This window comes from Pantherophis guttatus, chromosome 14 (assembly GCF_059756535.1).
Source record: "Pantherophis guttatus breed Tessera chromosome 14, ASM5975653v1, whole genome shotgun sequence".
NCBI lineage: Eukaryota > Metazoa > Chordata > Lepidosauria > Squamata > Colubridae > Pantherophis > Pantherophis guttatus.
Window position 1 is genome coordinate 20455814 of NC_142076.1, and position 13602 is coordinate 20469415.

Sequence of the window (13602 nt, forward strand, 5' to 3'; positions counted from 1 at the left end):
AAGAGGTGGAAGTATCCTGGAATCCACCACCATTTCTACAGTTTTGAGTGTATTTTTTTTTTTTTTAATTTGATTTATATGCCGCCCTTCTCCGGAGACTCAGGGCGGCTTACAGTGTGTTAAGCAATAGCCTTCATACTTTTGTATATTTTATACAAAGTCTGCTTATTGCCCCCACAAACCGGGTCCTCATTTCACCTACATTTGAAAGGATGGAAGGCTGAGTCAACCTTGAGCCTGGCGAGATTCGAACTTACTTTAATTGCAGACAGCTGGTGTTAAATTACAGTGTTTAGTCTGCAGAGCTATCCAGGCTCCTATTTAGTTTATTTAGTTTATTGGTTCGATTTTATTTATTGGTTCGATTTATGTGTCGCCCTTCTCCAGAGACTCAGGGCGGCTTACAATGCATTAAGCAATAGCCTTCATACTTTTGTATACACCTACTTAGTAGGGCTTTCGGCCCCCCCTAAGCAGTATTCTTTTTTATACAAAGTCAGCTTATTGCCCCCACAAACTGGGTCCTCATTTTACCTACCTCGAAAGGAGGGAAGGCTGAGTCAACCTTGAGCCTGGTGAGATTTGAACTTGCAGTAATTTCAGGCAGCTGGTGTTACTTAACAGTGCTTTAGTCTGCTGCGCCACCAAGGCTCTTGGTGTTCAAGACTGTTTTGGTTGCACCCCAAGGCTAGTTGTTCAACCCCCCTTCTGTATGCAGAATCATCGTTGTCTCGAATGAGACCGATCACTATCCTCACCATGTAGATGGTGAGAATAGAATCAGATCATCCTTGATGCTCCAGCTTATCATCTTGGGATAAAAAAAAAAAAAGGCAGAATCAGGATACGGGCATGTTATATCTGGCATCTGTAAAGAGTTGAACTGGCAGCCGGACGTCGTGGGAATTGCCTCTGCCGAATGTTTTGGGGGCCAGAAGTAAAACGACGAGCGTGCATTTTATCTTGGAAAATGCTTCGAAGACGCAGGTGCTTCCCAAGAACGAATCAGCAGAAAAAAAACCAAACCTTGCCAAATAGAAGTGGTTTTCAGGTCAAACTTTAATTGAAGGGATACTGAGAATTAGTCTACCCTTTCTCCAACTCCTGCCCAGAGAGCTGAGTCAGTCATGGAGATGCTTAAATTCCTGTTGTGGGGGTGGGGGAAACAGACACTCCCCCCCCCTCAAAAGGAAGGGCTATAACCCAGTTTAATTGCCTTGCTTGAGGTGGCATTTTGAGGAGTCCTGTGGAACCTGGGACTGGTTTGCATAATCCTCGTTTAGTATGCAAATCCGTAGCTTGTTTTGCTTTGATTAGCAGAGCAAATCAGCTACACACAGGCTTCCGCCAATCAATGCTAATCGATTTGAGTTGGAAGGAAATAAGGAAATCAGAAATGGAGATTGGATGGGAGAGAGGGAGAGGCTGACTCTATAAACTGCTTAGAGAGGGCTGGAAAGCACTGTGAAGTGGGATATAAGTGCTACTGTTAAGTGGGAAGGAAAGGAAGGAAGGAAGGAAGGAAGGAAGGAAGGAAGGAAGGAAGGAAGGAAGGAAGGAAGGGCCACGATGCTGCAGTGGTTAGAATGCAGTACTGCAGGCTACTTCTGTTGACTGCTGGCTGCCTGCAATTTGGCAGTTCGAATCTCACCAGGCTCAAGGTCGACTCGTCCTTCCGAGGTGGGTCAAATGGGGACCCAGATCGTTGGGGGGACAAGAGGCTGACTCTCTAAACCGCTTAGAGAGGGCTGTAAAGCACTGTAAAGCGGTATATAAGTCCTGTGGCTATTGCTATTATCTGTACCAATAAATCAGTATGTTACAGGCAGAGTAACTGAGATGTGCCTTGATAACTTGGATAGCAAACTAGAAAATCAATGATTGTGAATCAAGACATTAGGGCCATTCATAGATTATATCTTTCAAGAAAGATTGGCAGGTGAGGACTTTCACAGGTAAAGCAGACGGCGGAGAAGGAGAAACAACAGCATAATTATTCTAATCCTAAAGAATAAAGAATAAAAGAATTGTTCTGATTCTAAAGAGAAAGGAAGCTATTGGAAACCCGAAACTCTCAGATGGAAGGACTTCATCCCGAAATGCAATCTACTCGACTACAAAAAAGCAACAGCTTGAACTGAGATTAGAACATTGGGAAACCGAAAACTGAAACGTTCCGTGGGTATTTTTTAAAATTAAAAAAAAAATTTTTTGGGGGGAAAGATACGGAAGGAAAATTGGCCTAAGTGGTTTAAAATGGTACATTAAAAAAAGGGGGGAAATGGAAAAGAAAGCTTTCGCTGCCCAAGAACAAGCATTACGCGCGAATCTTATCAAAGGAACAGTGGGGGAAAAAAAAAAGCCTTCGGATGGAAAATGGAAAAGCCGTTGATTGTGGTGAGGGTGAAAGCGGCGGACTGTATAATGGCTAGATGCAGCACATTTGCATGACAAAGCAAGCCACGATCAGGTTGGAAGGAGGCTACACCGGTCTTCCTGTAAAAAAGGGAGCACAGATTGACAATGGCACTCAACAAAAAGCATGGAATCAAGCTTCTGAAAATGACCTGAACCAAGATTTTTTTTTACAGGATTTTAAAGTTCAGACTGTGGAATATAACACACCAAAACATTGTGGGGATGCTCTCTGAGCTTGGTAAGTTTTTTTTTTTTTTTTTGCAAACGTTTCATGACCCAACTAGGTAACATCATCAGTGCTAGAAGAGAGAGAGGGGTTTCATCATCATGGCACAGATGGTATTATGTAGTTGGGTCATGAAATGCCTGCAATAAAACAGTCAAGCTCAGCGAGCCCAAGGACTCCACAGTCGTCTTCCTTTTCCACTCCACAAACCCCACTCCTTTCTAGCACTGATGATGTTCCCTAGCTGGGTCAGGAAACGTCTGCAAGAAAACTACCAAGCTCAGAGAGCACCAAGGACCCCACACTCCTCTTTCTCCCTTCCTCCTCTTCCTCCCCTCCTCCCCTCCTTTTTTCCTTCTCTCCTTCTCTTCCTCCCCTTCTCCTCCTCTCCTTTTCCTCCCTTCTCCTCCTCCTCCTCCTCCTCCTCTTCCTCCTCTCCTCTCCTCTCCTCCCCTTCCTCTCCTCTTCCTCTTCCTCCTTCTCTTCCTCTCCTCCTCCTATCCTTTTTTCCTCCTCTCCTTCTCTTCCTCCTCTTCTCCTCCTCTCCTTTTCCTCCTTTTCCTCCCTTCATCTCCTCCTCCTCCTCCTCTTCCTCCTCTCCTCTCCTCCCCTTCCTCTTCCTCTCCTCCTCCTCTTCCTCGCCTCCTCCTCCTCCCCTTTCTCTTCCTCTTCTCCACCTCTTCTACTCTACAATCCCCACTCCCTTCTAGCACTGATGATGTTGCCTAGCTGGGTCATGAAACATCTGCAAGAAAACCACCAAGCTCAGAGAGCACCAAGGACCCCACGGCTCAACCCTGAGCTACAAATATTGAGCTCTTCTATTGGTACACCAGATGTTAACTGTCACTGAAAAGAACTTTGACTTATTGACGTAGCCTTTCCGTGATACAGAACGGGTGGTCCTTGACTTATGGCTTGTAGCTTAGCAACCGTTGGAAGTTACGACAGGCCTACCTCGAGGGGTACGTAGACCCTACTTCTGAAGAACCAGCCGTTACTTCCTTTCGTAGTGGTAGTATTTTTTTTTCTCCTAAACTTTCTCTCCTCTTCTTTTTCCAGCGGGAAGCTGATCGTAATCAGGATCTCCTTAAGCGCATCAAGCAGTGCCAGGAAAGGGAAACCGAGGCGAAAAATGCCCTTCAGGAACAACTCAAGACCAACAAGACCTGCCAGAAGGACATGGAGGCCCTGAACAAGAAGCTGCAGGAGAAGGAGACCAAACTGTCCGAGGCGAACGAAGTGAGGGCCGAGCCGTTGATTTGGTGAAAGTGTCTTTGATTTCATTTTGGAGCCTACAGGGGTGATGCTCCAGATAACTTTTGTGTTGCAGGAGTTAGGTGACAGTTAAAAACAAAAAAAACACTGAGTGGTCTCTTTTCCTTGAAATGAAGGGCAGCATCTTCTAATGCTTTAAGGCTGGGACAGCAGAAGTTAAGAAGCTGCATCGTTAAGCAATTCCAGAGGGAGAATTCTTGGGGGGCATAAATAAGAATAATTTGACAGTTTGAAATAAGGAGAAATTTTCCTGACAGAGAACAATTAACCAGTGGAACGACTTGCCACCAGAGGTTGTGGCTGCTCCAACACTGGAGGTTTTTTAAGAAGAGACTGGACAACCATTTGTCTGGAACGGTATAGGGTTTCCTGCTTGATCGGGGGGTCGGACTAGAAGACCTCCAAGGTCCCTTCCAGCTCAGTCAGTCAGTCAGTCAGTCTGTCTGTCCGTCCGTCCGTCCATCCATCCATCCATCCTCCATCTATCATCTGTCTGTCTGTCCATCTGTCCATCTATCTTATGTCTCTTATCATCTATCATCCATCTATCTATCCCATCCATCCATCCATCTATCCCATCCATCCATCTATCCCATCCATCCATCCATACCATCCATCTACCCCATCCATCCATCCATCCATCCATCCATCCATCCATCTATCTATCCCATCCATCCATCCATCCATCCATCTACCCCATCCATCCATCCATCCATCCATCCATCTATCTATCCCATCCATCCATCCATCCATCTATCCCATCCATCCATCCATCCATCCATCTATCCCATCCATTCATCCATCTGTCTCATCCATCCATCCATCTATCTATCTATCCCATCCATCCATCCATCTATCCCATCCATCCATCCATCCATCTATCTATCCCATCCATCCATCCATCCATCCATCTATCCCATCCATCCATCCATCCATCCATCTATCCCATCCATCCATCCATCCATCCATCCATCTATCTATCTATCCAATCCATCCATCCATCCCATCCATCCATCCATCCATCCATCCATCCATCCATCCATCTATCCCATCCATCCATCCATCCATCCATCTATCTATCCAATCCATCCATCCATCCATCCATCCATCTATCCCATCCATCCATCCATCTATCCCATCCATCCATCCATCTATCCCATCCATTCATCTATCCATCCATCTATCCCATCCATCCATCTATCCAATTCATCCATCCATCCATCCATCCATCCATCTATCCAATCCATCCATCCATCCGTCCATCCATCCATCCATCCATCCATCTATCCAATCCATCCATCCATCCACCCATCCATCCATCTATCTCATCCATCCACCCATCCATCCATCTATCCCATCGATCCATCCATCCATCTATCCATCCATTCATCTATCCCATCGATCCATCCATCGATCCATCCATCGATCCATCCATCCATCCATCCATCCATCCATCTATCCCATCCATCCATCCATCTATCCCATCCATCCATCCATCCATCCATCCATCCATCTATCTATCTATCTATCTATCTATCTATCTATCTATCTATCTATCTATCTATCTATCTTATGGCGAGAAGGCCTGAAATTGCAAAGCGAACTCTTCAGTTCCCGGAGCGACTCCATAATTGCTTTACAAAGGCGAGAAAAGCTGAAAAGGCCGCTTCAGATCTTTTTTTTTCCTAGCCCGCCTGTAATCTAGGTTTGAAAACTGGCTTATCCGGCTCTGTGCCAAACTTAAGGCCGTCACCGTTGCTTATCCGTCGCGGGGAGAGCGTATACAAGCCCTCTTTTGAAAGTGCACGCGGGGAGGAAATATTCATCCATTTGCATCCCTTTGATGGGGTCTTTACTAGATGGGGCAGGCTGCCTTTGAAAGTTTCCCCTTGCAAGTCCTTTTAGTAAATAACAACACTCAAGGGAGCGTCGGAGGGAACAAAGGATGGGCTCCTGTGTGTTAAAAAGGTCCAGATCAGCGTCGTTGAGTCTGATGTACGTTTTAGCTTTTGATCAGAAGTTTATTTCTTCTCCGCCGAGCCCAGAATCTTCAAGGTGTCAATTTGGACAGCGCAGCGAATGTGTAAATTAAAAATAAAAATAAAAATCTATATACAGGCCGTCCTCACCTTACGACCACAATCGAGCCCAAAACTTCTGTGGCTCAGCGAGACGGTTGCTAAGTGAATTTTGCCCCACGTTATACGACCGTTCCTGCCACAACGGTTTTAACACTGAAGTTGCTCCGCTGGTAACCTAGTTGTGGAAGCGTAACCCGGTTTCCCCGTTGACTTTGCTCATCAGACGGTCCCAAAAGGGGATCACGTGACCCCAGGACACACTGCAGCTGTCATAAATGTGAGTCAGTGAGCCTGAATTTTGATCTCGTGATCAAAATCCGCGACCGGTGGTTCAAGGACGAAAAACGGCCATAAATTCCCTTTTTTTCACTGCCTTTGCAATTTTGTAATGGTCACTAAATCAGCTGTTGTGAGTCGAGGGCTGCCTCTACGGTTTGCTCACCAAAAATTTGTTTGCTATGAGGTGTGCAGCCAATAAATAAACCAATAAACTGAATAAATAAATTCAATAATGGGGATGCTGCAACGGTCGTAAGTAACAGTAACAAGAGCTGGAAGGGACCTTGGAGGTCATCTATTCCAACCCCGTGCTCACGCGAGAGACCTGTACTAGGGATTCGAATGGCCGGCCTCTCTGATCGACAAGCTCAGCGTCTTAGCCACAGAGCCGCCTAGCCAGAAACTTCTTTTTAGTGCCGTCACTAAACGAGCTGTCGTAAGTCGAGGACTACCTGTATTAAAAAGTTCCAGATCAGGATCATTGGTTCTCCTATTCATTTTAGCACCCGATCAGACGTTTACTCCTTCACCGTAGGCTCTGCGAGGTGTCAGTTCGAACAGCCGGCGAGGAGCATATGCATTCCATAAATAAGAACTCCTTTCTCCCTCAGACCATCAGCGCCTTGAAGGGGAAAGTATCGGAGTCACAGTGGAACACGATGAATCAGGAGATGGAGATGAAGAAGCTGCAATCCCAAAACCAGGAGTTGACCGAACAGCTGGATGTGCTTCACAAGTAAGCGGGCGAGCGACAACGGGTGGGAATTCGATTCTTAAAACTCTTCCAAGGAGTGTAATCATCAGAAAAGATAGCCTTGAAAGCGGATGGTCAGATTTCGAGGTCGTCTCAAATAAATTGCATTTCAAAACAAAATCTTTGAAGAAAAACTCCTATTTATTAAGCACGGCATTCTAAACCCGACTACAATCGAAGCCAACACTGACTTCCAGCCCCCAAAACCCTCCCTTTCCGTTCCCCACTCCCCTGCTCTCATTGGCCATCTTCCAAGTCATTCTACCCCTAATCTACTCCAGCTCAAAGGAATTTCCCCCTTCCCATCCCATCTCCTAGGGGATATTATCTCCAGGGAAAATAAGTAGGTGAAAAGTCAAACGTCCCTTTCCAGACGCCTTCGCTTCTCCTTCTTATGTCAGCACTAGAGTAAATGCAGCTTGAAGTGCTGACACCTTCTTTTCCTTCTTTCTTTCCCCTCCCTCCCTCCCGTCTCTCCTTTTCTACTTTCTTCCTCCTCCTCTCCTCAGAGTAACAGTATGTTACTCTGCCTGTAACATACTGAGATAATATCCCCTAGGAGATGGGATGGGAGGGGGGAAATTCCTTTGAGCTGGAGCAGTAGATTAGGGGTAGAGTGACTTGGAAGATGGCCAATGACTGCAGGGAAGTGGGGAACGGAAAGGGAGGGTTTTGGGTCAGGAAGTCAGTGTTGGCTACGATGGAGTCGGAGTTAGAATGTCATGCTTAATAAAATGGGAGTTTCTTCAAAGACTTCGTTTGAAATGCAATTTATTTGAGACGACCTCGAAACCTGACAGAAGGTTTGTTGTGAAAAGAGGGGAAAGAGAGGATAGAAGAGTAACCCCAAATGTGATTAAAATGTCTTATTGAGAAAAAAAATATGTATATATATGATCAATTATGGATAAGAGAATGTACATTTACAATATGTGTATAAGAAATAAAAATAAAGAACTTTTTTCAAAAAAAAATAAATGAATTCACTGATACCAAGAGAATGTGCAGTCAGGAGGCTGCTAACGGTTTCTGGAAGCAATTTGTTGGTCGGATCATGTAACATTTGCAAGAAGTTTTTGGGCGAAGTCATTTGGAATATATACAGACATATTATCCGTCCATGGATGACGTCCAATTACATGTCCCTACCCCAGACCCATTTATTTATTTGATTCATTAAATCAACCTCCTCGACAAGGTGGCTCCGGGCGGTGTCTAAAATCTAATGAGGTGCTTTTTCAAAAACCAACTGGAGTTTCTTTTTTCGTTTTTCCGTGAAGACGTTTCGCTTCTCCTCCAAGAAGCTTCCTCAGTTCTTTGGAGGAGAAGCGAAACGTCTTCAAGGAAAAACAAAAGAAACTCCAGATGTTTTTTGAAAAAGCAGCTTTGGGGCAACCACGATCTGGATGACAGAGAATCTCCATAATCATTCATGAGAGAAGCTTTGGAGTTCAACCAAAGTCCACCCATCTTAAACGCCGCCGTGTGCGATAAATGGATATTTTATCTCCCCTTTCGACAGAAAATGGCAAGAAGCCACTCACCAAATCCAAGCCCTTCAGGCAAAAGAAGAGCTCATGTCTAAGAAGGAGCAGAAGATTCAGGTGAGACCTCTTACGTCCTTTCCTCTTTGCGTTACCTGGAGATAACTCTCTACCCAGCTGCTCTTAGGAAAAGCACCAACGTTTTACTACTTACTACGGAGTGATAATCCTTGTTCAGGTGTCTTCTGAAGGTTTTCCTTGGCCCTGTTTCTCCAGGATCTCGAGCAAAAGCTCTCCATGCAAGAACAAGATGCGGTCATCGTGAAGAACATGAAGACGGAGCTGGCTCAGTTTCCCCAAATGGAACGGGAATTGCAGCAACTCAGGGAGGAGAACACCTACCTTAGGTAAGGAAAAGAAAATGATTATATATTTGGATTGTCTGTCAGTGTGTCAAGACCTGCGCTTGTCTCTCCGACGCTGGCGTGGATCCAGCCAAGACTTATCTCCATCACTGTCCGACTGCGAGGTGATACCTGGCTCCTGGCCAATCTCTTCTCCTTCGGGAGACACCTGAGGCATTGCCAGAGAGGAGGGTCCTGGAGAGGGAGGCCTGGCCAACTCCTCTCCTTCATGTTCGGAGCCTTCTCCCTCCGATAAGTCGGCCTCGGTGTCACAACAACCTTGCAATTTTAAGACTTGCGGACTTCCAATTCCCAGAAGTTTCCAAGTCCGGACCACCCCCCCCCCCCCGCGGTTTAGAGTTAGGGGTGTTTCAAAGGCCATTTCGAGGAGGACAGAATATGTAGATCAGATTGTGGCTAACTGTCCGGGGTGACGACTTACTACGGACACGTCTTATTGTTTCCTTTGTCTCTCTACCTGTCTCAGTTTTACATTTTTGATGCAGTCCATCGAAATGGATCCAAGTTTCTCTTCCTAACCAAGAGTGTTTTGGGGGCGGGTTCACAGGGAAATGCGAGAAAACAATGGCTTGCTGAAAGAGGAAGTCGAGAGTCTTCAAAGGAAGCTCGAGAGATTCGAAAAGGTCCAGACAGAACGGGTGGCTTTGGAACTGGAGAAAGAGGTAAAAATTATGGGAAGGCTACACACCTCGTTGTTACTTCTGCTCTTAGGTGTGAATAAGATTCACTGAACGCAGGTCGTCCTCGACTTATGACCGCAATTGAGCCCCAAACATTTTATGTTGTTAATGGAGGCCTTTATCTTGACTCATTTGTGAAGTGAATCCCTGCAGTTGGTAAGTGAGTCACCTGGTTGTTAAGTGAATCTGGCTTTCCCCCCATGGATTGGCCTTTCCTACACGGGTGAAACATCCGCCAATTTCGTCCATCTTGTCTGAAAGGGAAAGTCGAGGTAAGGAGCCTGAGTGGCATAGGAGGCTAATGCCTCTTAAAGACAGCATTTAACATCCAGTTGCCTGCAATTACTGCAGGTTCGAATCTCGCCAAGGCTCAAGGTTGACTCAGCCTTCCATCCTTTCTAAGGTAGGTAAATTGAGGACCCAGTTTGTGGGGGCAATAAGCTGACTTTGTATAAATATACAAAAGAATGAAGGCTATTGCTTAACGCATTGTAAGCCACCCTGAGTCTCCGGAGAAGGGTGGCATATAAATCTAATTAAAAAAAAAAAAGGAAGAGTTTGAATTACAGGGAACCCTCGACTTATGACCGTCGTAGAGGCCGGGATTTCTGTCGTAAGTCAAGACGGCGGTAAGCCGAGGCGATGTGACCGGGAGATTTTTTTTACGACCTTTTTTAAAATTTTCCAATGGTGGTTAAGCAAACACCATGGTCGTAATGCGAATGGATTGGTCCTTAAGCGAGTCGATACATTCCTATGGGCGGATTTTTTTTTGGGCTCTAAACTGGCCCAAAAAGTTTACTTTCCAGGAAAAATTGTCATAAATTGCATCCGTCACGTGACTGCAGAACAGCGCAGCCGGCTGTAAGGTGAACTGGTGTGTGTTTTGCGTGTAATTGCAGACGTAATTATTACATTGTTGGGATTTTAAAAAATCGGCTTTCTCTCCTTTTGCTCCTTCAGAAAGTTCAGGAGAAACTCAGCATGTGGGAAAAACTGGACCAGAGCATGGGCTTCGAGATCAGGTAAGTGAAAAAATGGCACTGCCATTCTCACCCACCTACCCATATTTCTTTGCTTGCTTGCTGGGTATCTACAGGTAGACCTCGACTTTACGACTGCAACCGAGCCCCAAATTTAGGTTGCTAAGTGAGACATTGGCTAACTGAATTTTGCCAACTTTGAAGAGGACCTTTCTTGCTACACTCGTTACCTGAATCACTGCAGTCGTTAAAATTAGTCACCCAGTCGTTAAATGAATCGGGCTTCCTCCGTGGGTTCTGTAAGAAATGGATTGTTATTGGTTTGGGAGAAAGTAAGAGACAAATACTATGTGAAAATACCAACATGGTTATCGACACTGGAAGCTTTAATACACCCAAATGTTTTTTATTCTGGCAATATTGTTAGATATAAAGACTTACTAACTGATGAGGGAGAATTGAAAGGAACGAGAAGGACAGGGGATTGAGGCAGACTGGTATATGTATACGCAGAAACAAACAAGATATGAGAAGGATGCTAAATTAGATGGTTTTTATATGGAAAAGTCTGAGTTGGATAGGATACTCATGGGAACAGATGATAATTTAATAAAAAAAAATTATAATTTTTTTGCTTAGTATCGAATTAGAGGAGGAGCAAGTAAAAGAAATAGTGATAGCTTGGGGAAGAAACTTTGGATATTCAATTGATTTGGAAAAATGGCAACCACTAATGGGAAAGGAGCTATAAATTAACGGTGTCCACTGCATGTAAGGAAAATCAATATAAAATGTTTTATAGATGGCATGTGCCACCCCATGGTTCTAGGCTGCATAAACAGAGGGAATAGCATCAAGATCAGGTGAAGTGTTAATACCACTTTATAAGGCCTTGGTAAGGCCACACTTGGAATTCTGCATTCAACTTTGGTCGCCACGATGTAAAAAAAGATGTGGAGACTCTGGAAAGAGTGCAGAGAAGAGCCACAAAGAGGATTAGGGGACTGGAGGCTAAAACATATGAAGAATGGTTGCAGGAACTGGGTATGTCTACTTTAATGAAAAGAAGGACTTGGGGAGACATGATAGCAGTCTTCCAGTATCTCAGGGGCTGCCACAAAGAAGAGGGAGTCAATCTCTTCTCCAAAGCCCCTGAAGGCAGAAGAAGAAGCAAAGGGTGGAAACTAATCAAGGAGAGAAGCAACCTAGAACTAAGGAGGAATTTGCTGACAGTTAGAACAATTAATCAGTGGAACAACTTGCCTCCAGAAGTTGTAAATGCTCCAACACTGGAAGTTTTTAAGAAGATGTTGGACAACCATTTGTCTGAAGTGGTGTAGGGTTTCCTGCCTAAGCAGGGGGTTGGACTAGAAGACCTCCAAGGGTCCCTCCCAACTCTGTTATTCTATTTTAAGTGGGGAAAAAAATGGATGTGTTTCTGTCAGATTGGGGTTGGGAGAGTTAAATCTTTTGGGGCTCAGAGGTTCCACCTGACAGCCGTTTCTTGAGAAGCCAAACCAGGGAAGGAAGGAGGCGATATTTTTCAATTCCTCATTTTCGTATTTTAATGGGGTAATTTTGCAGTGGGAGAGGAATGGCGCAGAGACTCCGTCTCGCTACAGATAATTAAGCTCTTCATTTAAGTTTGATGGCAAAGACGAGCGAGGCGTCTGATCGGGCAGCAGAGCGATCCCCGTCCTTCCTTCCTCCGTCCCTCCCTTCCTCAAGAACGACGTTCCCCAAATATCTTTTTTATGAAAGTAACATGGAATTGCCATTTCTTTTCATTTATTTATTAAATTCGCTCGCCGCCCATCTCGCCATAAGGCCATCGGCCAGTTTCGGACGAGCAGAGTCAGTTGGGGGGGGGAGGGCCCCCCTGGATTCACTTAAGAACAACCTCAATTCATTTAACAACGGTGGCATAAAAAAATGGGGCCTGATTCACTTAACAATGCAGAAATTCTGATTCTAAGGGATGTCGTAAATGGGGGTCTAACTGTCTTAATATTCTCCGCGTTCGGATTGCAGCTTGTCCTCAATTTAATGACCGCAATTGAGCCCAAAAATTTCTGTTGCTAAGCAGGTTATAAAAATTTCTGTTGCTAAGCAGAGTTATAAACGCATTTTTGCCCTGTTTTATGACCTTTCTTGCCACAGTTGTTAAGTGAATCATTGCAGTTGATAAGTTCCTTCCTTCCTTTCTGAATGCCTGCCTGCCTGCCTGCCTGCCTTCCTCCTTCATACTCTCCATCTCTCCTTCCTTCCTTCCTTCCTTCCTTCCTTCCTTCCTTCCTTCCTTCCTTCCTTCCTTATACTCTCCATCTCTCCTTCCTTCCTTCCTTCCTTCCTCCCTCATACTCTCCATCTCTCCTTCCTTCCTTCCTTCCTTCCTTCCTTCCTTCCTTCCTTCCTTCCTTCCTTCCCTCCTTCCTTCCTTCCTCCCTCATACTCTCCATCTCTCCTTCCTTCCTTCCTTCCTTCCTTCCTTCCTTCCTTCCTTCCTCATACTCTCCATCTCTCCTTCCTTCCTTCTTTCTTCCTTCCTTCCTTCCTCCCTCCCTCCCTCATACTCTCCATCTCTCCTTCCTTCCTTCCTTCCTTCCTTCCTTCCTTCCTTCCTCCCTCATACTCTCCATCTCTCCTTCCTTCCTTCCTTCCTTCCTTCCTTCCTTCCTTCCTTCCTTCCTTCCTTCCTCCCTCCCTCATACTCTCCATCTCTCCTTCCTTCCTTCCTCCCTCATACTCTCCATCTCTCCTTCCTTCCTTCCTTCCTTCCTTCCTTCCTTCCTTCCTTCCTTCCTTCCTTCCTTCTTCCTTCCTCCCTCCCTCCCTCCCTCCCTCATACTCTCTATCTCTCCTTCCTTCCTTCCTTCCTTCCTTCCTTCCTTCCTTCCTTCCTTCCTTCCTTCCTTCCTTCCTTCCTTCCTCCGTTCCTTCCTCAAAAGGGGCTGAGAGAACTCTGTTAATGCACTTTTTTGGGGGGAGTGGTGG

The 13602-nt window shown here is 45.3% G+C and overlaps 1 protein-coding gene across 4 annotated transcripts in view; it reads left to right on the top strand.

Annotated features, from left to right (window-relative positions):
* Positions 1-13602, top strand: part of MAD1L1 (mitotic arrest deficient 1 like 1) — a 350909-nt gene that overhangs the window by 3539 nt on the left and 333768 nt on the right. For all 4 annotated transcript variants that reach the window (XM_087878667.1, XM_087878664.1, XM_087878666.1 and 1 more), the window contains exons 4-9: positions 3707-3886; positions 6894-7018; positions 8559-8640; positions 8797-8927; positions 9493-9607; positions 10589-10650. In XM_087878667.1, the coding sequence (XP_087734793.1) occupies positions 3707-3886; positions 6894-7018; positions 8559-8640; positions 8797-8927; positions 9493-9607; positions 10589-10650 (695 nt within the window). The remainder of the gene's footprint in view (positions 1-3706; positions 3887-6893; positions 7019-8558; positions 8641-8796; positions 8928-9492; positions 9608-10588; positions 10651-13602) is intronic.